Source organism: Ambystoma mexicanum, chromosome 14 (assembly GCF_040938575.1).
Source record: "Ambystoma mexicanum isolate Mex_15411 chromosome 14, UKY_AmexF1_1, whole genome shotgun sequence".
Classification (NCBI taxonomy): Eukaryota; Metazoa; Chordata; class Amphibia; order Caudata; family Ambystomatidae; genus Ambystoma; species Ambystoma mexicanum.
In genome coordinates, this window is record NC_090940.1 from 450,951,056 (window position 1) to 450,973,324 (window position 22,269).

A 22,269-nucleotide genomic window follows, 5' to 3' on the forward strand; every position below is an offset into this window, starting at 1 on the left:
AGCTCAGGCCACTTACAGCTTTCAACACAAAACACACAATTCATCTGGTCAGGATGCACCTTTTCTTCATACACAGTCTTTCTGGTGTACCATCCTCTCATGGGTAGAATTAGAGGCTTTGTAAAACAGCAGGATCTTTGCTTTTCCTCAGCCTACTCTTTCTGACTCTTTGCCCCTTACTTTTACTTTTACTTTCCTTTGCACTTTTTATCTTCAGGTGCTTCCTTCACCATTTTCGTGTACTCCTTTCCCTTTTTGTGCACCCTTGCACTATCCTTTATTCCTTCTCTTTGATGTGCCTCTTGCACGCTTCTTCCATTCTTCCATTCAACCTTGCACTTGTTTCTTGCTTTCCGGGTTGCTCGCATCCTTTTTACACTGTCTTTTCCTTTTGTGCCTCTTGCACCTTTTTGTTTTGTGCCTCTTGCACCTTTCCCACAGGCTTCTGGCCCTCTTTTCACTTCTACCCTTTCATTGTCCAGTTTCATTCCATTTATTATTTCACATATGCGCACCTCCCTAGTTTCGCGCTTACACTTATGTCTTTCCATTGTGGAAGTCTTCCCTTTAACTTCAATCGAACACTCGCAGACACACAGTCCTCTTTCTTACGTGTTTCTAATGTTACTTTGGATCGTGCTCTTCACAACCCGGCTCTGCAATACTTTCAGACTCACCAGGTTGACTTTTGCACTTCAGCGTTACAACGGCTCTTCGTTCTGGGGTCAAGGTCACACAGCCTGCCCTTCGGATACTCCTGGGCTGTCTCAGCGGCCCAGAGAAAAAAGCATTCACATATTCTGCTGGGGACCAGAACATCTCTCGGCTCCAATACATGGACGATTCTTGACTCTTTGGAGACACAGCTCCCTCGCCACGCTTCTGCTCCTCCGAACTGCAGTTTCTCAGCTTTGGTGTCTCTTCTCTCCTCCCAACTTGCTCTTCTGCATGCTCTCCCGCTTGCTCATCCATCTGTGTAAGACCACACCTTTTATAGTGAAAAGACCAGTCAGGTGGAGTCAGATGTGAATGGTTGCTATTAAATGCCTGACCCTGCCTGACTTTATTAGTGGGACAACTTGAGTTCTTTCTAGGGTAGGTTTCCCTATTTTCGCAATGTTATTCCTATGGGTAATCTTTACTGATCTTTGTTGCCTCTTCCTCGTCTCAGTATTTGTTAGAAATGGGGAAGGGGAGATGGAATGGGTTTGAAAATACCCAATGGAAGTTGAGGTATAGGGCTCTAAAGTGAAATGGGATCGGAAATTAGATTGATGGTTAAGTCTATTTACTGAATGACAACAGAGATAGGAGCATCTTCTAGCCTTATTTTTATTTAATGAGATAGCTTCCCCTTGTGGCAGAGTGTTCCATCTCTCTGATGTTTTATTATACATGCAAAACAAGGGGGGTTCTGGGTGTCCCTCTACCGGCATGAACGTGGCCCATTGACCTTTTCATGTGTGGATGGCCCCCGGGAGAGTCTCAACCAAGTTTTTAGCTCACTGTCCCTGTCACAGAGGAGAAATGTCCCCGCATGTCAGTCTTTGTCCTGCCCAAGGGCAGTTCAGCACCAAAATACTAGGCAATTCTCCTCTGAACAAGAGTACCAACTCCAAACCCAGACATGTGTTTCGGCCTAGTTGGGCCTCATCAGTGAGGTAGCTGTGCCTCTCGAAGAACAATGAGCAAGGGGTCCATGTCTGGATTCCCCTGGTAACATACAGTGAGACCCAAAGTTACTTAACATGCAAAACAAGGGGGGTTTAACCTGCTTGAAGATCCTCCTGAGTAGGTACCTTGCGATAGAGCAAGCCACTGGGCCATGTTCATTCTCGGTAGAGGATTTCCCAGAACCCCCTGCTTTGTTTTATTATACAGCCATGAATCTTGATAGTATTTTCTGTGGTCTAGAGGGGTAACAGATTAATGGATATAAATATCACGGTCCTGTCTGAGCTTGATCTTTCTTCTCACTCAATCTCAGGTACTTAACTCTTTTCCTCCTTTTACTTGGACCTATAATAATGGGTCTTGAAGAAGTAAAGACACTCTTAAGGTCAAGAGTTCAAAAAGGGTTTTTTTCTCCCTAGCCGTCCAGGATATTTTATCTTTCCTTTTCGTGAGGGACGTTCGAGGCCTAAGATGGGACTCGGGTGACAATATCCCATGCACAACAAGGGTGGGTAGGATGGATTGGGGCAAAGGACGGGGGATACCATGTCTCACTTTCGGACACCCTCCTTGCAGTCCCCAAAGACCCCGTGCCCATGTGATCCTAACTCGCTGTCTACACATAGGGTTGGGATCCAAGAGCGATGGCCCTTCCCTGGCCATCTGAGCAATGGATCCCCAGTGACTGCTTGTGAGAACACCCTCAGGTTTCTCACACAATGCATTTGTTCCTCATGCCGAGAGTTTCTATCCTTTCTAGCACAAATGTTAAACCAGGATTCTCCATTTACCTGTGTGTTTAATGTGTCTGTGAAATTCACCACTATGGGGTTGCTTGGCAAGGAGTTAGATTAGGCATCCTGACAGTTTGGGGCAGGACTAAAGCCACTTGATTTGGTTTAATTCAACTTTGTTTCTTGTAGCAGAATCCTGCACACTCGCTAAATCAGACTGTCCATCCTCTTTTCATTCAAAATGTTTATTAACGTTTATAGGTGGTTATCAGAATCCATTACATGGACAGTTATGACATGTAGGTCAAACATTTTCAATAATATGTAACCTTGAACAATTGCTGATAAACAAAGTGTGGGACACAGCCTATTCAGTAAATGCAGCTATTAGCAATTGTTGAGGTGTGAAAGCTATTTTATTTTATACTTTTAAAGTACGGATTCACATTAGGGTGTTATGACTAATTGCATGTCCCCTGTATACAGTCCAAGCTCACAATTCTGGGCAATAAACACAGTGATTTCACAGTGACGATTTCTTTAACAAATGTCTTTAACAAACGAAAGCAATTTCAAACCAGGTGTTCTCCAGACGTATACCAAGGACACCTCTGCAATGTTATAGGATCGTAAATAATTGGTCAATAAAACAAAATGTTCCCTGCCTACATGGATCTTACTACTGGTACCCACAAGCATTCATTTACGTAATCAGTTCTATGTATATATTATTCTCTGAAAAATATTAAGCATTCTAAACACTTCTTCTATTATTGCTTCTATCTAAGCAACACAATACAGTTCAATGTTAGCATTCCTACTTATCGGTCAGTGTTTGTACATGTTAATAAAAAAACCATTGCAAAAACATTTTAAAAGCACTTGATTTTCTCCCATATCAAAGCAAACGGAGAGTGTGGGGTTGTGAATGTATAGGCTGTACGGAGGTCATTTAACTGTAGGCAAGAACAAATTGCTTATGAGTCCTACAGCTTTTTCTCTGCTTCTCTCCCTGTGTTCTTCCCCATCATTGTAAAGCGCTCAGTTGCTTCCCGAAGCTAGGTCAGCGCTCAATAATTACCATAATAATAATAATAATGATGATGATAAATCCTGCCAACATTTTGTAACTGAGGTATGGATTCCACCAGTCCCATGACTGAAAAGGCGGGAGGTAATTTCACTCCTCATGTTATGAAAAGGCTTTTATCTTATGTCAAATAACTCTGGATGTGAATGTGCAAGTTTAATAAAATAAATATCATTATACTCTGTCGATTAGAAGGAACAATTGAAGACTTGGAATGTCGGTGTGCGATGTGTACTTCCAGAGATCATTATTTTTCACATTTATCTTCATTTATTTCCATCATGCAAATTTTAGGTTGGGTGAAAGACATCTTTTTTTATCGACAATTTGCTTAGTCTCATGTTTCTAAAAGCTTCCCTTATAAAGTTATGATTTCTGAAATAATGGAATTCTAGGCTTAAAACATCACATATGACTTTCCTATCCAGTTTGTAAATAAAGAAATGCTTACTTTGGCCAATAGTGGTTACTGCTGATGCATCCCCAGCATATTATCCTTCAGGATATTTAATTCATGTCAAGGCTAGCTTCTTTGGCTGGCTGGACATCCACTAAGATGATCTCATGAACTTAGCTAATGGATTTTATGAGGTTCCTGAAATCATAGATGTGACTGGTATCCTTGAAGTTATTCATTAGCCTGTTATTTGGCAATGTAGCTTTAATGTGCAAACCAGTTTGAGCACAACAAATCAGGGCATTACTGTCACTGCATACCTTGTGATGTGACTGGGACTGCTAGAGTAAGGTGAATCTTAGGTCAGCACAAATCAGCACCCTGGAGTAGAGAACTTAATACACAGCTTTCCATTTACAAAAATACTTTTAACATGTCTCATTTAAAGTTAAATAAAATACAGTATTATTCAGTGGGATTCACTGCATGGCAAAGTACAATGGAAAGCTGAATCATGCTTCATTGTAAATGTTCTGCAGCCTGCTGAATTCTTTGACTGTCAAACAGACTCTTTTACATGAGCACAGTTCTCACTTTCCTGTGCATATTCTACATACAGACCATTCCATTATAGATTAATACAATTGCCGGCATGTCCTTTTTACTGACAAACAAGCCAGTCTAGAGATTTCACTTAAAGGCCTTGTAAGTAATTGCAGCTAGTAGAATTGTGTTTTACTTTATTGAAACATGTTCTCGGGTACAGAAGCTTTTACTTGCACCTCTTATTTTACAGGGGTACCTTTTTCATCATGGCAACGAGCAAGTGGCAAAACCCAACAAGAGGCGCCTCACTCTGTCAGAAATGCTTTTCTGTTATCAGTTCATTTTATGCAAATGCTCTTTGGGTCTAAAAGTATGACCAAGGGTACCAAGAACCAGACAAATAAAAATGTGGAGGTATATTTCATGCAAAAACGTGGACCATTGGGCACAGCAATGGATGCAATAGGGAGGTGAGATGGGGATATCTGAGAATAGAGGTTGGGGGCAGGGCAGGGGACTGGCCAATGCTGTGGTCATTGCAGAGTAGTGCCTTGCTTTAGAGGTCCAAGAAGGGGCCCTAAACTGTGTTGATTGCAGCACTGCCCCCCGTGCTTGTAATAGTCCATCTGTAAGGTTAGACATTAAGCAGGTTTACACCTAGTCTTCAATGCTCAAGGCTAGTCTTGACTTCAAAAGTCATAGTATTATCTTCTTCACTATCATTGCACCACTGAAGATCTAGACTTTACTTCTCTGGATCAGGCTCCAGAGGGCGTTGTTGTTGCAAAGTATAAAAATTGATGCTTTTGTTGGAATAGCAACCTCCAGGACAAGCTTGATGTTTTCTATGTCCTTCCCCCAGGACTCTTGGGTGTTGGGGCAGGGCCAAATCAGATGGCCGATCGTCCCTTTGGAGCTGCTATATTTCCAGCTATCTTCGCAGGGATGCAGCCTTCTACCGTGCGTCTGGACGGGCGACCTGTATACCCTGTTTAGCAGCTTCATCTGGCAATCCCTCATGCTCCAGCCAAGTGAGGTGATGCAGATGCTGCCTCACCACCTTTCCCAGCAGTTATTTTCCACTACTTCCACCAGTTCCTGGGATCAAGGTCTGAGCCAGGTCTGCGGCCCAGGCACACACACACCAAGCAGCATCTACATATTTAAAACCTGGTAAGGAGCCTACAGTGTATGCCTAATGCAAGGCCAAGCTTTCAGCTGAGAAAGTGGTGGTGAGCAATTACTCGGGCATCTAGTCAATTCTCCTCGCAATGGCCTGAATTCGAAGAAATGGCATTCTGGTAGGTCGAATATTTGGCTAAGGAGTTCTGCAAGGGTCCATCGATTGCCATCCACGACATCTCCCTGGTGGACTGGTGGAAGTCACACCTCTGTTAGAAAATGTTGTGAAGAGTTACTATTATTATGACAATTATTGAGCGTGGACCTAGCTTCGGTAAGTAGCGGAGCGCTTTACAGTGATAGGGGGAATAACACAGTGAGGGAAGCAAATAAAAAGGGAGTGGGTTTGATACCTAAATATAAATAAATGTATATGTATATAAAATGGCATGCATACAAAAGGAGAGGGAGATATTTGCCACCATGAGCCTGTTCATACCTCCATGTCTGCTGGGGAGGATTCCCATCCCACAGGAATTTCTGTATCATTTGGTCCAGGTCCCTGAGCGGATGTCTTACAGGTCTTAGTGGGAGTATCTACAGAATGTAACTCACCTTCATTGCCACATTCATCTTAATACTGTTTACCTTACCCCAAAGTGACTGACTCAGTAATGATCACCTCTCATGATTTGAATGGAATTTATGCAATAGGAGCCAAAATACAGAATCATCATCCTATAAATCTCTGGGGAGATCCAGATTCCCATCTAGTTCATTTTGACCAGACACTATGTGAAGTGCCAGCCCACAACGATATGTCTCAGGCCGGATGCAGACAGTGGCAATATCTCAAATTTGGCACAGTTCCGCTTATAGCCAGATACCCTTGAAAATCTTGCAATCTGTCTCATGAATCTTTTGATGCTTCCCTGAGCATTCTGCAGTACCAATAGCAGGTTGTGCGCAAGCAACCAGATCTTCGAGTTCACTCTACTGTAGCTCAGTCATTGTATCATTTTGTCATTCTGCCATGTGACTGCAGGGGGCTCCATTGCCATAATGAATAATAAGGGCAAAAGTGGGCACCCCTATCTCATCCGCCTGCGCAGCAAAAATTTGTCTGAAGATAATACATTTGTGATCAGGCTAGCACCATATGTAGGAGATTTACCCAAACCAAAAATCCTAGGCTAAATCGCATCTTTCTCAACATCGCAAATAGATATTCCAACTCGATCCATTTGAACGCCTTCTATGAGTAATATTGCTGCTGTTGAATGAGATGCTTGTTTCCCTTTATGTAAGGATAGAAACAGATGTCTCTTCCTGTCGGCGATGATCCTCGATTCAACAAATCCGGCCTGGTTCGCATAGTTCAGACTCAGCATGATTGTCTTGAGTTGCCAGTTCAACTCTTTTGAGAGTATCTTGCATTCAGTGTTCATGCGGTTAATAGGCCTGTACCTTCCATAGCGTGTGGGTGATTTGTCTCACTGCACTTTCAAAGAATTCAATGCACATCAAGATCTGAGGCCAGCCATAAGTGAATGAATTCCGCATGGAGGCCATCTGTACCCAGGGTCTGGTTTGAGTTGAGGCGTGCAATGTCTGTGCAGGTCTCTTCCAGGGTGATCTAGCTCTTTAGCTCATTTCTTTATTCAACCCCAATCCTCCTGACGTCGATGCCTGCAAATAACTCCTTGAGGATTCCAGATCCTAGATGAATCTCAGAAGTGTACAGGGTTTCACAGAATCTTCTGAATTCCTGATCGATCTCATCCTCTCTTATGGTCTTTCTGCCTGTCGCCTCTCTCGGTGTGACCACAGCCCTATTGATTTCTTTATCCCTCAGCCTGTGCGCCACTAGGCGGCGGCTCTTTTCACCTTGTTCAAAACAGCTTCATCATGTCCGGATGAGGATGTATACCTTCTGCTCTGACATCAGTTAATTCTGTTCGTATTTGTGTTTTTGGAGTTCATTAAGTGTCTGAGGGTTTTTGGATTAACTATAGTGTGTCTTAATACTCTTGACTTCCATTTCCAGTTCCTTCACATTGGCCTGTTGCAACCGCCTGTATTTCCTGGTGATATTGAGTGCGTCTCATACCGTTAAGTGGGACATACCTTTTGTTGGATTGTTTTGCCACAAATACATTGATCCCTCATTAACCGTATCATTGGTCACCTCATTCTGGAGGATTGAGGTATTCAAATACCACATATATTATTTCCTTAAGGTGTATTTGAGAGTCACTGATAGGCGAACTGGGACATGATCTCTGAAACCACAGTTCGTATGTTTGCTGGAATTAGAGCAGCTGGGTGTCACACAAGTCAAGAAGTCTATCAGTGAGTATACACCATGGCGCACAAAAGGTGTAGTCTCAGCCCAAAGGGTGTGCCAGTCTCCAAATATTCATCAAATTAAATTCCTGGGTCAGATCGCTGAGGGCTCCTGCACTTCTTGATGGTCGAAGGACCCTTGCACCATTCTAGTGGTTCAGCAATAGGTCCATAATGATGTCAGTCATGTCCCAAAATTGGGTCTGCTCTGAAGTCCTGTATTTGCTGTGCTGTCTCATGGAAGAAGGCAGTGTCATCTTATGTGGATGCAAAAACAGAAACAATCAAGACTTCAGTATCTTATAATCGTGCACTCGGGAGGATAGCTTAGGGGCAACACGCTCTCCTTGGGAACAAGACGTTGTGGAGCAACACAGGTTTGATCCCTGTGTCTGTGCTTAAAACCCTCTGGGTATTGAATGCGTTATAAATAACCAATTACAATTACAATCCAGTCTTATCTTGACATTAATCAATCTCCCTTCTTTGTCCCTCTTGTGTGAGAGTTATTTCAAGAGTAGGTTTTTGTGGAATAGGATTGGTACACTGCTTGCCCTGGAGGTATGTGTCGAGTAGGAAGTCTGGACCACCCATCCCGTCTATAGTTTCTTGGCTTCTTGGCTTCTTCATTGGACAGATGAGTCTCTTGCAATAGGGCAACAACACATTGCATTGATCATAGATATGTTAGGACCTTCTTTCTTTTGATGATATTGTTGAGGCCATTACCGTTCCGTGAGACGAGGCAGCCCATTCTCCTCATAGTGAAGTTCAAAATAGGTCTCCACATATAGTGCAGACCTTAAAATCTTCTGCTCTCATTACACTACTAGTATGTAATGTGGGTCATGAGTTCAGCTCTAACTGAGCACGCTGTCGTGCCCCAACTGTGACAGAATGGCAATCTCTGAGGGCCGTATAGCCTGACCCAAGGTGAACAATGTCATATTTTCAGAAGGTCTTTTCTAAATACAGATTCTTGTTTAGAGTTTGTATTATAACATACCGTAGAAATAGGGTTTAAAACCATAATGCCATATCATGCGGTTCAGACAAGCAGCATCATTTTCAAGCTCATAGTCTCCGTGGGGTCTCCAGATTGTCACACGTCTGGAGTATAACAGTCATATTTTAGCCTGTAATTGTATGCATTGAGGACCTGGTGCTTCGACAAGACACAATAACAGAGGTACAATCAGTAAGCCGGGCCACCCCACAGCTGGGTCCGTACAATAGGACTTGAAAAGTTAAAACTGCACCAGTTGATGATGGAGGTGTAGTAGGATATGAACTGGGGACAATGAAGACAGTATTACAAGCAGGGAGTCTCTATAGATGGAGGTCAGCCGAGCCAGGGGAAATCGGATGTATGGGAGATGAATGTGCCGGGATTATGTGAGAGCCCTTTGGGTTGTCCAGAGTTTGTAACATCTGCTTCCCTGCAAGGCACCCCAGATTTCAGATGACTTGCGAGGCACACAGCTAAATACTTGTGTGTGCTTAAACCGTCTCCAGGGTGTGATAAAAAAAGGAGGAAAACTAGAATCTAGAACATTGAGAGAGCTTGAAAATGATTGTGTATGTGTCCTGAAAAACGCAGGTCTTCTAATACTTGCTACCACAATTGACGAGTCTTTCACTTGGTTTTCTCCAGCATTGTGAGAAGTAACTAGTGCGACCCCACCCATTTATTTACCACCCCCTTCGTTTTTTGAAATTCTGGAGCCACCTCTAGAATTAGTGACCAACTTTTCAAAATGATTTTGCAGGACATTTTCCGAGTGAAGGTGCATCAAAAGCAGTTTGGAGCGGCGTCATTCTTGCTCCTCTTTTGCCTATGAATACACTTTAATATTATCATAAATTGCAAATGGCATTCAAACACACAGCGTTTAAAATAACTAAACTATAGGTCTGTTTTGCATGCGTTGCACTGACATGTCAATTGTTCTTAAGTGCTGGGCTAAGCATTGCCAATGCTGTGTGTCAAAAGACAGGTAGATCCCTTAATTTGCCTATGAATCGACAGCATCAGAAGTGACATCACAGAAAAGTACCTTAAAAGGAGTCCTTTATACTCGAAGGCATAATGAAAAGTGACATTACAAGAAGTTGCCATGAGCAAGCCAAGAGGCAAATTAATGTGTGGTGTACAATATATTAATGGTCACTATTATATGAAGAGCGCCACTATAGTTTATCACGAGTGAGTCTTTTTCTAAAAGTAGAGGTTGTAAAGTGAATCGCTTCTAGGGACTTCCAATTTTGGCAAAAAAGACACAATGAGGTTAAATGATTTGCCCGTGGATTTGAACCTAGTCTGCAATTTAGTCACTTGATTTAATATCTTCTTCCATTTTTACAAACATTGAAAATAATACTCAGTTGCATGGAAAAGCCTTCAAAAGTACATACATTACGTAATAAATTCAACCGACAATTCATAAATCGTTAAAGTAACATGGCAAGCAAAAAGCGTATGACTAAAGCTTAATTTTCCCTATTCTGAATGGAAGAGTACTATAGCAAAATACCAAGTGACGTGAGCCTAAACAAATGTCCTTTAAAGTGCATTAAAAGTATATCATCGGCTAAAGACTATCTTGCAGTTGTACGAGAGCAGTACCCCCCTAACTTTTGAGGAATGCAAAACCAAATCTGCCCTACAGGAAACAGACAAGTTCACATACGCACAAATCCGCCACTGGATTTCCCAACCAGAGATTAAACGTGAAGCAACTAGAACGCCTCACCCCATTGAACTAGCGCTACAGGACAGCTCTAGAAGAGGCCTCATTACGAGGCTATATAAACTGTTACAAGAAGATATGCTGGTCACATGCCCCTGATGCATGGCCCAATGGAAAAGGGACCTGGGCCACCCAATAGAAGACCAAACCTGGATCGACATCTGGTTTAGGAACAGTACAGCCACCAGATGTGTTACATACAAGGAATGCACACTTAAACTTCTCTACCGGCGGTACTACCCTCTGGAACGCCTGCACCATTTCAAGAGCTCCCTAGACCTCAAGTGCTGGAGACTATGTGGGGCGCGAGGAATGTATCTTCACATGTGGTGGCACTCCCCAGTGGCACGAAAATTCTGGAAAGAGATCCTCCGGACCATCGAATCAATCAAGAACCATAGTTTGCCAATGGACCTGGAGGTGATCTTACTGGGAACCCCACAGACAGCTACCCGAGAAAGGGACCAATGGCGAGATTTGTAACCCAACTCCCCCTGGTGGCGAAAATCACCTTAGCCCGTAAATGGAAATCACGCGAGGGCCCCCTGCTGCCGCTATGGTGGACGAAGGTCTGGGACATCCTGGTAGCAGAGAAGGTCACAGCAGCGAAAAAAGGGGCTCTCCACCGCTTTACAGACTGTTGCCCCCCGTCCTGGAATAAGAATGAGAGTTCCTGGCACTCACCTTTCAATCACAACTGGCAAAGCTGTTCCTACACCCCTAACAGAACTCTCTAACTCCCAGCTTCTACCCCGAAGCAACCGGATACAGAGGAGTTCGACCTCAAAGGAGAAGCAACAAGAGAGACGCTTATGGGAACGTGCGAGTGGCATTGACTACTGTCAAGATTTGATATTATCTTGTCATACAATTATGTATGTATTCTGTTGCGACCGGCTTTAAATAAAGTTGTTAAAACAAGTATATCATCAAAACGTAGAACAGAGTGAAAGAAAATGCATGGCGTGGTCACCTGTTTGTAGACATTATTTCAAACAGAATGCACTGCTATACACCCGCCCTATTTATAGCCACTCACAAAAGGCACATCTTAAGAAATAATAGTCTTCCGCCAAGTGACTCCTCACTGCTGTCTTCAGCCATCTTCCTTTAATATCTCCTATTTCAGTGCTCCCTAAAACACAACATGCTAAGAAGATACTTGACATACCCTAGAGTGAGCCACCGTGCCACCTTGTGCTCAAAATACAATGTGGAACAAAAATGACAAACAGAGCTTTTCCAGTCTGAGCTCTGATTGTCGGAAAAGCTGTGACCAACTGATCCTTCGTTGGACAAGGACAGTTACAACTTTCTCCCATCCTGGACAGGTTGGGGGACCCAGGGGGTGGGGTGGCTGGTGGTATAACGCACTGACCATTTTCCACTCTACACTTTGCCTGCTACCTCCCACCCCTTCCCAAATGTCCACTTCATATATTTACACATCCCTGAAACAGAGGTTACAAATTGCATTTTCACACCTCACCCGTGATGCGCGTTGAATGCAGGCGTGGCTAAGGAATAGAAGTTGAATCAATGGGCTGGGATTAATGGCAGGGCGTGGCTTCTCCATTGTCATACTCTGCAAATGTTAATGATTTTACATTCATAATATATACCTATATTTGTGTGCAGTATTCTAGAATTTCCTTTTATAGATATGTTTTGGAGGTCTTCTTAATAATAATAATTTCTGTTCATGCATAACGCTTCATGTCAGATTCCTCATACTTTTTAAGCGCTGTAGTGATGGGTGTCATTATTACCCTCTTTTAATGCTATTTGATTCATAGACCTCAAAAGGATGAAGGGCTGCGTTTAGTCCTGTCACCTGATTTCAAACTTGTGAACATGCTGGCCCCATGTCTGAGACGAGAGCTTCACTCACGAGAATCCACTTCTGTTTGCAAAGCCCAACAGAGAATCACTTTCAATTATTGATAGACTTGAAAAACAAAACAATACAATCATGCCGTAGTGTACTTTTCACCTGTTTTAATTCTTCATCTTTGTTTTATTTTTAGGACCTCTTATAAATGGTTCCATACAGCCCTGCACACATTCCAGAGTAAAGAGTGGGCTACTCTGAAAATCTAAAGGCGCTGAAAGGAATTTTATCGCAGCTGCCCCTCCCGGCTAATGGGTAGGTTTTTCCGTTTTGGATCATTTTCACTTAAAATCACAAAACCTGTGTTACAACTAATACATTTTAATTTAATATGTTGTTTTGTTGGCAACTGAAATGATTAATTATGTGAACTGATCAGGGGTTTCGGTGAATTTAGATTGTCATTCTTACTAGGAATTCATGTTTGATGTCGCTGAATGGACTTGCATCCTAAAGAGGAGGCTTTATTTTTACATTCGTTTTGGAAAAGGGCATAAAACCAGTACACATGAATAACAGATTAAACAAAGTGCATTTGTTAAAATACAAAATTAAATCCACGATAAAAACAGAATCATAATATTCCCCTCTAAAATAAATGTCTACGAAAACAAATACCCAACCTTATTAACATGATTAAAATGTTAACATGCTAAGAGAAAGGTATACATAATTATTTACTACTTAAACATTCAGGTAATCTCTCCAGCCCTTACCTTTAAGGCACCCTTTAAGTAACTAATCCCCATGCAGATGCATTATTAGGAAACATTTAGATACATTATTATTCATTTCATTATCATTTGTTAATACAATAAGCTAGCTAGCAACTCCTACAAACCCTTGATTTTTAGAACAGACTAAAACGCACTTCTACTGTACACCCCTGGTAGCCTTAAAATCTTGTGTACTTTCCCCATGTAAACCGTCTCATACAGAAGCATGGCATGAAATTTCTAACAAAGGATGATGAGCTAAAATAAACTGCTGACAGAAAGCTTCCATGTAGAGCTAAAGAGACATTCCTGTGAGTTTGCTTTGTGTTGGATTGTACATTTTACTCGCTGCCCTTCTAAAAGAATATCATTGAAATATTGTGAAAGTGATTTTTGGATTGCAATCATTTTCCGAAGCCTGATTTGACCTTAAAAGTCAATTCTGTAGATGTAATGACTGGGGGGGGGGGGGTATCTGTACTCCTGATCTCTATATGGCAGAGCCGAAGCACAGAGCACCCCAGCCAAGATTCTCTAATTGGTAAAAAGTGGGCGAGCAATCAAGGCGTACGCTCTCAGGAGGTGATACAGGCTGGTTCCTAAGTACAGTGTAGTCCCTAAGCATCCACAAAGGAATGTCCACACACTGTTAGTGAAAACACAGTTCCTTATATAAATAAGGTTCATGTTATATACACAATCCCAATAACACACTTTGTACTCTGTGTGATGCTGGAAATGCATCAGAGGGACAGGGCCTCTGAATCCTTGTCCTTTTCTGCCTTTTATCGTGTGTTCTGTTATGTTTTCTGCCCAGGAGTCCATTTGGGACTCCTGGCAGTGCAGCTCTCTCTTTTGGTTTGGTGAACAGACCCATGGGATACCCTTATGGCACCCATGGGTAGGGGTACAACCCTGTGCCCCTAGTGTATGTTTTTTGGCACCTGTGGGTGGCCCACAGAGCAGGGTATGGGCTGGTGGCAGCTCCATGCTGAAGTAGACAGGTGCTCTGGGCGTCCTCCATTTTGGGATACCCAGGCCCTGCCATTGGGATCAGTTGATTCCTGATAGAAAACAAGATGGCCCCTGTGGCCTCTTGCTTTCTATTGCCTGTTGTCTTGTTTTTCCCAAAGTCCTGGGAAGCCCTGACTCTGTCCCTTCCCCCTGACTGGCTGTTGGGTGGAAGTTCCATATATGGTGTTGTTGTGAAGGCCCAGCTAGACTGACTGGAGCCTTCCCTTTGACTGTATGTTGTGGGTACCTCCTGTGGGTGGGACCTGGGTGAATGGAGTGTGTGACCAATATACACTTCTTGTTGTGGTTGTCTGGTTTCTGGCATGTGAGACAAAGACTGAGACAGCCCTGCCCGAAACTGGCCTGAATGCAGTGTGTAGTGTTGAATGGCTGGGTACTTGTCCCAATCCACATTCCTTGTTGTGAGTGTCTGAAAGGGAGGAGTGTGGCCTGAATGCACTGTGTGCCTGATTGGCTGACTGACTGCATGAATGCCCTTCTGTGTGATTGGCTGCTGTGTGTGTGCCAGCAGTGTGGATGGGAGACAGGATAGTATATCTGGGGACCTCTCACCACTGGAAATTGTTCAGAAGCATTCAGAAGCTGAGTCTCCACTCAAGAGTAACTGGATTTGCTGATCCTCGACGTCCAGCTGGAAGAAGAAGACTTGCTGTGGCATTTGCTTCGACGGAACTGAAGGTTGTCGAAATCGTCGAGGACTGACCCGAGAGAGGACCTGGCTAGGCGCCCTCTTCCCGTGCTCCGAGGGACCATCGAGCACCGCTGAATCTTCGCCGAAGCGCCCTGGAAGTCAGACCCTCGAAAGGCTGCCGACCCGAGACGGGACCGCCGAGGAGATCGAAGTGAAGCACCCGGACATCGACGCTGTCGAAGTCCATTGCCGTCGACCAGGGTTCGCAGGTCTGTGTAACCGCTGGAGGCCCGTCGAAGTTGTGTTGCCCCGCCGTGGGAACCACTTGACGCCGTGCCGCCGACGACCGGAGCCGTCCGCTCCTTGCCTAAGAACATTTGCCTTGAAGGACTCCCTCGTCCGCATCGTCGGCCGCTTTGTCCCGCCGGAGAAAGTCGAGGACGACCAACGCGCCGAGGAGAATCCGCCGGTGGGTTTCCCGCCACCTCACGACCCCAAAGACTCGAGCGACTCGACGCCCTTGCTGGGCCACCGTCACCCACAATCTTTGCGGTCCAGAACTAGTGTCGCCGAGGTGCCCCGCACGCCTCTTCCTCGCAGGACGCCGACATCTCGACGCCGACGAGCACCGCTCGGATCGAAGCCTGCCGCCTCATCGACGCCGTTCTACCTTGTTTGTTGTCGGACGTTCGACGCCCCGTGTCTCCCGCTTGAAAGGGAAGGCATTCAAGAAGGGCCGTCGATTCCCCGACACCGAACACCGAGTTCCTCGACGCTTCTCGACGCCTCTCGACGATCCGTGACTCCTGCTTTAAAGGGGGTCATTCAAGAAGGATCTGTCGACGCCTCTTCGAAGAACTCGACTCCACCAGGTACATTGGGGGGGTAAAAACATTATAGGAGAGAAATAGACTATTGAACAATATATGGACTGGGCTGGTGTTATATCTCTTTATTTTACAGGTTGCCCAGGTGGGGGGATCTCCACACAGAACTGTGTCCAGTGGTAGGGGCCAGTATTCTGCCTATTGTTTCAACCCTCTGTTATCTCTCCTCTCTCTATTGCTGGTTTCCTTCTTATTGATCTGTGTGCCATTTTAACAGTATTGTGAATGCACTTTAATGAGGTCTAATATTAGTGGTACCACTTTAGAATTGTAGATATTTACCATTGCTGATTTTCCTGAGCACAAAGTGCGTTATTGTGATAAGTGTACATAACCCTTGAATATTAATTATATAAAGACTGTGTTTTCAGTAATACAGTGTGTGGACATTCCTTTGTGGGGGCTTGGGGATACACTGTACTTAAGAACCAGCCTGCATCACCTCCTGAGAAGCTAAGCCTTGATTGCTCGTCCATCGTTACCATATTAGAGAATCTTGGCTGGGGTCCTCTGTGCCTCCCCTCTACCATATAGAGAGCGGAAGTACAGACCCCCCTACCAGTCTTTACAGCTGGTGGCAGCGGTGGGATGCTTATGGTTTTAAGACTCAGTGTATAACCGTGCCACTTACAAAATATCCGCACTTTTGTTAGATTAAGGTTCGGGTGTGTTCCAAATAACTGCATTACAAGCAATGGAGTCCATTGCAAATGGTAAATTGACTCGGATGAGCTTAGAGGCTCTCCAGAGTGCTTGTGAAGCCAGGGAGTTAGACTTTGTGGATAAGTCTAGGGCTGAGCTGATAGCTGCCCTGGTGGATTACCAGACTGATGGTGAAACTCTTGAGGAAGGGGGGGATGCAACCAGTGAGGACTCTGCCCCTGGGGTTGTCGCTGAATCTGTTTCTGGGAATGCCACCATTCCTGCTGCCTCTGTTCCAAACCCCAGCAATTCCATGGAACTTGAGTTATTAAGGATGAAGTTAGCCTTTGAATATCGCAAGTTGGAAATAGAAGCTGAGCTTAAGAAAGAGGAGCTGGCACAACAAGTGGAACTCAAGAATAGGGATCTTGCGCTCAAAGAAAAGGACACTGAATGTCAGAGAATCCAGTTAGAGAAAGCTCGAGTGGAGACTTCAGCTAGACCAATTGAGAGTGGTAGGTCCCCAGCCACCAAGTTTATGAAAGATTTGGTTGGTGTGTTTGTGGAGGGTTCAGATATCCTCCAATGGATTGAAGCGTTTGAAATGGCTTGTGCAATTCATGATGTAGATACAAGAGATTGGGCTAAGTGTTTGTTAAGCAGAGTGCCTCAAACTGGATATGACTGTATTCTGAAGCTGAGTGTGGAAGAAAGGGGTCAGTATGAGTGTATGAAGTCTGCTTTGATTGCCAAGTTTGGCAAGACACCTGCCCAATACCTTAAAAGGTTCAGGGAATTTAAGAAAAGAGAGAATGTGTCTTGGGTTGACTGGGTGAGTACTGCGCACATGAACATGATGGGGTGGATTGATGGATACAAGGTGAAAACTTTTGTTGAGTTGTCCCACCTCTTGTTTTTTGAGCATTTTTCTGAAGCCTGTTCACCAGAGCTGCGTCAGTATGTGGCTGACCAGAACATTTTGGACCCCTTTAAGCTGGCTAGGTTGGCTGACAAGTGGGTCTCCCATCGGGTGTCCCCTAAGGACCCCAGTGGGAAGGACAAGGACAAAGAAAAGGGGGCCTCTCAGAAAGCTGAGGAGTCCCAAAAGCAGTCACAGTCGGGTAAACCAAAACCTTCCTCTCCTAAGACCCAAAAATCTAGTGGGGATAAGTCCTCTGTGGGTGGGAATAAGAGTAGTGGTCCACCTGCTGCAAAGCAGGTTCCCAGTGGTTCCAGTACCGTACCCCGCACTCCTGGCCCTTGTTGGGACTGTGGGGCTCTGGATCACAAAAGGGGTGACCCCAAGTGTAAAGGTAAGGCACTTGGAGTACAGGCTGTCAGCCTGACCTACCCTTACCCCGTGTCTGAGGTGGAGGCCACTGTCCTCCCCTCCTCTACCGGAATCACCTTTGGTGCTCCGGTAGAGATTTCCTTAGTGTCCCTTGGGGCCTGGGACCAGTACGCAGAAGTACTGGCGACTATCCCACAGAACACCCGTAGGTTTTTGAGAAGTGTCCTCTTGAATGGCCAGCCTTCTACTGGTTTGAGAGACACTGGGGCAAGCATGACAGTGGTGGACAGGACCCTGCTCAAGCCAGAGGACTATGAAGGTGCTCCTCTGCAAACCACCAGATTAGCTGGTGGGCCTCCCAAATTATCACCTGTAGCCTTAGTCACACTCATGATTGGAGACAAGACAGCAAAGCTTCCTGTCCTGGTTCAGGACAATGTCCCTGCTAACATTCTGTTAGGTAATGATCTAGTGGAGTTGGGGTTGATCTCGGATGGTCTTCCCCTGACTGCTGCTGCGGTCACTAGGTCACAGGTGACACCGGGTCTGGCTGTGAGTCAGGTACCCGAGCCAAAGGCGAGGCCTAAGGCAAGAAGAAGGAAGACCAAGAAGGCCACCTCTGTGGAGGGAACACCTTCTCTTCCTGCTGTTCCGACAGCACCCATTGGGATCCATACTCCGGACGGGCTGGGTCCAGTGGAAAACCCAAACTCAACTCCTGTGGGAGAAGAGACAGAAGACTCTCCTGTGGGAGAGGTTCTCAACCCAGAGGAGCACCCCGACCTTCAATGCTTGTTAGCTGAAGGGGGACCCTCCCGGGCAGACTTCTGTAAAGGACAGAGAGAGTGCCACTCTCTCAAGGGTCTGAGGAAACAGGCCCTGTCCCAGGCACAAGGTGAAGTGCCTAGGACATTCAAGGTTTATTGGGAGGGTGAGCTCCTTGTTAGTGAGCCCACTAAGCCTGAACCTGGTGCCCGCAAGAGGTTGGTGGTACCCCAGGTTTACAGGCCCTTCCTACTGCAGTTGGCGCATGAGGTGCCCTTGGCTGGTCATCTTGGGACTAAGAAGACTAAGCAGAGGCTCTCTGCCCATTTCTACTGGCCAAGGATGGGGGTAGAAGTGGAGTCCCACTGCAGGACCTGCCCCACTTGTCAGTTGTCTGGCAAGACTGGAGGCAGGATCATTGCCCCACTGCAGCCATTACCAGTGGTTGGCACACCATTTGAGAGGGTGGGCATCGACATCGTCGGTCCCCTTGACCCTCCCACTTCAGGTGGACATCGGTTCATCCTGGTCTTGGTAGATCATGCCACCAGGTACCCTGAGGCAATACCCCTTCGGACTGTTACTGCCAAGGTGGTTGCCAGGGCTCTCCTGGGCATTTTCACCCGTGTTGGATTCCCCAAGGAGGTTGTCTCTGACAGAGGATCCAACTTCATGTCTAGTTACATGAAAACCAGGTGGAAAGAGTGCGGGGTAACCTACAAGTTCTCCACCTCTTACCACCCCCAGACCAATGGTCTGGTTGAGAGATTTAACAAAACTCTCAAGGGCATGCTAGGTGCTTTGGAAGAGCCCCTAAGGAGGAAATGGGATCTCCTCCTGCCATGCCTGCTGTTTGCTTACAGGGAGGTACCTCAAGAGGGTGTTGGTTTCAGCCCCTTTGAGTTACTCTTTGGACATCCCGTGAGGGGGCCCCTCGCCTTGATCCGAGAAGGCTTGGAAGCCACCCCTCCAGGTCCCGCCAAGCAAGTGGGGGACTATGTGTTAGGCCTCAGGCGGAGGATGACACAAATGATGGGTCAGGCAACAGCAAATCTCAAGGCCAGCCAGGAATTGAACAAGTACTGGCATGACCTTAAAGCTTCGCAAGTGGATTGGACTCCGGGACAGGAAATCCTTGTGATGGAGCCTACCAAGCCTAGAGCTTTGGCAGACAAGTGGACTGGACCCTTCAGGATCATCTCCAAGATGGGCGAAGTCAATTATCTGGTTGACATGGGAGCCTCTGGGGTAGCCCCCCAGGTATTCCATGTCAACAGGCTCAAGCCTTTCCACAGACGAGCGGAGGTCTCATGTCTCTTGCTAGCTTCAGGGCAAGAAGAGGATGAGAGTGAGCCCCTTCCTGATTTGCTGCATAGCAACCCTCAGGATGGCTCAGTGGAGGGAGTACAACTCTCTCCCGATTTGACAACGGAGCAGCAGAGGGCCTGCAGGGCTTTGCTCCAGCAGTATGCCTCTCTGTTTTCACTGACACCGGGCCTTACACCGTGGTGTAAGCACGAAATTGACACTGGTGACAGCGTGCCTGTCAAGAGCAGGAGCTATCGTATGTCAGATACCGTCAAAAACCACATCCAGGCTGAGGTCGCCAAGATGTTGGATCTGGGTGTTATTGAACCCTCAACCAGTCCCTGGTCCAGTCCAGTGGTCCTTGTCCCCAAGGCAAGTTCCCAGGCGGGTACCAAGGATTGGAGGTTCTGTGTGGACTACCGAGGAGTCAATGCCGTCACCAAAACTGACGCGCACCCATTGCCCAGGGCTGATGAGCTCGTGGACACCATAGGTGCTGCCAAATTTGTGAGCACCTTTGACCTTACCTCAGGCTATTGGCAAATAGCTCTGACGGACCATGCCAAGGAAAAGACGGCCTTCTCAACACCTGAGGGACTCTACCAGTTTAGGGTCATGCCCTTTGGGTTGAAGAATGCCCCTGCCACCTTCCAGAGATTGGTCAACCATGCGCTCAGTGGGCTGGAAGCCTTTTGTGTGGCTTACTTAGACGACATTGCCGTCTACAGTTCCACCTGGGAAGAGCATTTGACACATCTGGATAGGGTGTTGCAGGCCTTGAAAAGGGCTAACCTCACTATCAAGGCCACCAAGTGCCAGATAGCTCAGGGGAAAGTTACCTATCTTGGTCATGAGGTAGGAGGGGGTCAAATCCAACCTCTCTCCAGTAAAGTACAGGACGTACAGAACTGGGAGACTCCCACTACTCAAACCCAGGTGAGAGCCTTTTTGGGCCTCACTGGGTACTATCGCAATTTCATGGCAGACTATGGAACCATAGCTGCACCCCTGACAGCTCTAACTTCGCCCAAACAACCTAGGAAGGTTAATTGGACTGAAGACTGTCAGAGGGCCTTTGATGGCTTGAAAGAAAGTCTGTGTAGGGCACCTGTGTTGTGTGCGCCTGACTACAGCCGACCCTTTATCGTCCAGACGGATGCCTGCGACACCGGAATTGGAGCTGTCTTGTCCCAGTTAGATGACAAAGGGAGAGAACACCCTATCATATTCATCAGTAGACAACTCAAGGGTAGAGAACTTAGGTGGGCTACTGTTGAAAAGGAGTGTTTTAGCATAGTTTGGAGCCTTAGGCGTTTTAGGCCCTACCTTACGGGGTCTACCTTCAAGGTCCAAACAGATCATAAGCCCCTGAAGTGGCTTATGCAGATGAAGGGTGAGAACCCGAAATTGCTCAGGTGGTCCATTAGCCTGCAAGGGCTAGACTTCACCATAGAGCACAGACCAGGGAAGAGTCACGATAATGCGGATGGCCTTTCCAGAAGGTATGTTGACCGTCTGGATGAGGGTGTCTATCCCGTGGGAGATTAGACACCCTCCACCTCAGTCTGGGGGGGGCGACTGTGATGCTGGAAATGCATCAGAGGGACAGGGCCTCTGAATCCTTGTCCTTTTCTGCCTTTTATCGTGTGTTCTGTTATGTTTTCTGCCCAGGAGTCCATTTGGGACTCCTGGCAGTGCAGCTCTCTCTTTTGGTTTGGTGAACAGACCCATGGGATACCCTTATGGCACCCATGGGTAGGGGTACAACCCTGTGCCCCTAGTGTATGTTTTTTGGCACCTGTGGGTGGCCCACAGAGCAGGGTATGGGCTGGTGGCAGCTCCATGCTGAAGTAGACAGGTGCTCTGGGCGTCCTCCATTTTGGGATACCCAGGCCCTGCCATTGGGATCAGTTGATTCCTGATAGAAAACAAGATGGCCCCTGTGGCCTCTTGCTTTCTATTGCCTGTTGTCTTGTTTTTCCCAAAGTCCTGGGAAGCCCTGACTCTGTCCCTTCCCCCTGACTGGCTGTTGGGTGGAAGTTCCATATATGGTGTTGTTGTGAAGGCCCAGCTAGACTGACTGGAGCCTTCCCTTTGACTGTATGTTGTGGGTACCTCCTGTGGGTGGGACCTGGGTGAATGGAGTGTGTGACCAATATACACTTCTTGTTGTGGTTGTCTGGTTTCTGGCATGTGAGACAAAGACTGAGACAGCCCTGCCCGAAACTGGCCTGAATGCAGTGTGTAGTGTTGAATGGCTGGGTACTTGTCCCAATCCACATTCCTTGTTGTGAGTGTCTGAAAGGGAGGAGTGTGGCCTGAATGCACTGTGTGCCTGATTGGCTGACTGACTGCATGAATGCCCTTCTGTGTGATTGGCTGCTGTGTGTGTGCCAGCAGTGTGGATGGGAGACAGGATAGTATATCTGGGGACCTCTCACCAC

At 46.1% G+C, this 22,269-nt stretch overlaps 1 protein-coding gene across 7 annotated transcripts in view; it reads left to right on the forward strand.

Moving 5' to 3' along the window:
• Positions 1 to 22,269, forward strand: part of SYNE3 (spectrin repeat containing nuclear envelope family member 3) — a 982,841-nt gene that overhangs the window by 217,728 nt on the left and 742,844 nt on the right. For all 7 annotated transcript variants that reach the window (XM_069637674.1, XM_069637672.1, XM_069637675.1 and 4 more), the window contains one exon: positions 12,687 to 12,805. In XM_069637674.1, coding sequence (XP_069493775.1) covers positions 12,802 to 12,805 — 4 coding nt within the window. In that variant the 5' untranslated portion in view covers positions 12,687 to 12,801. The remainder of the gene's footprint in view (positions 1 to 12,686; positions 12,806 to 22,269) is intronic.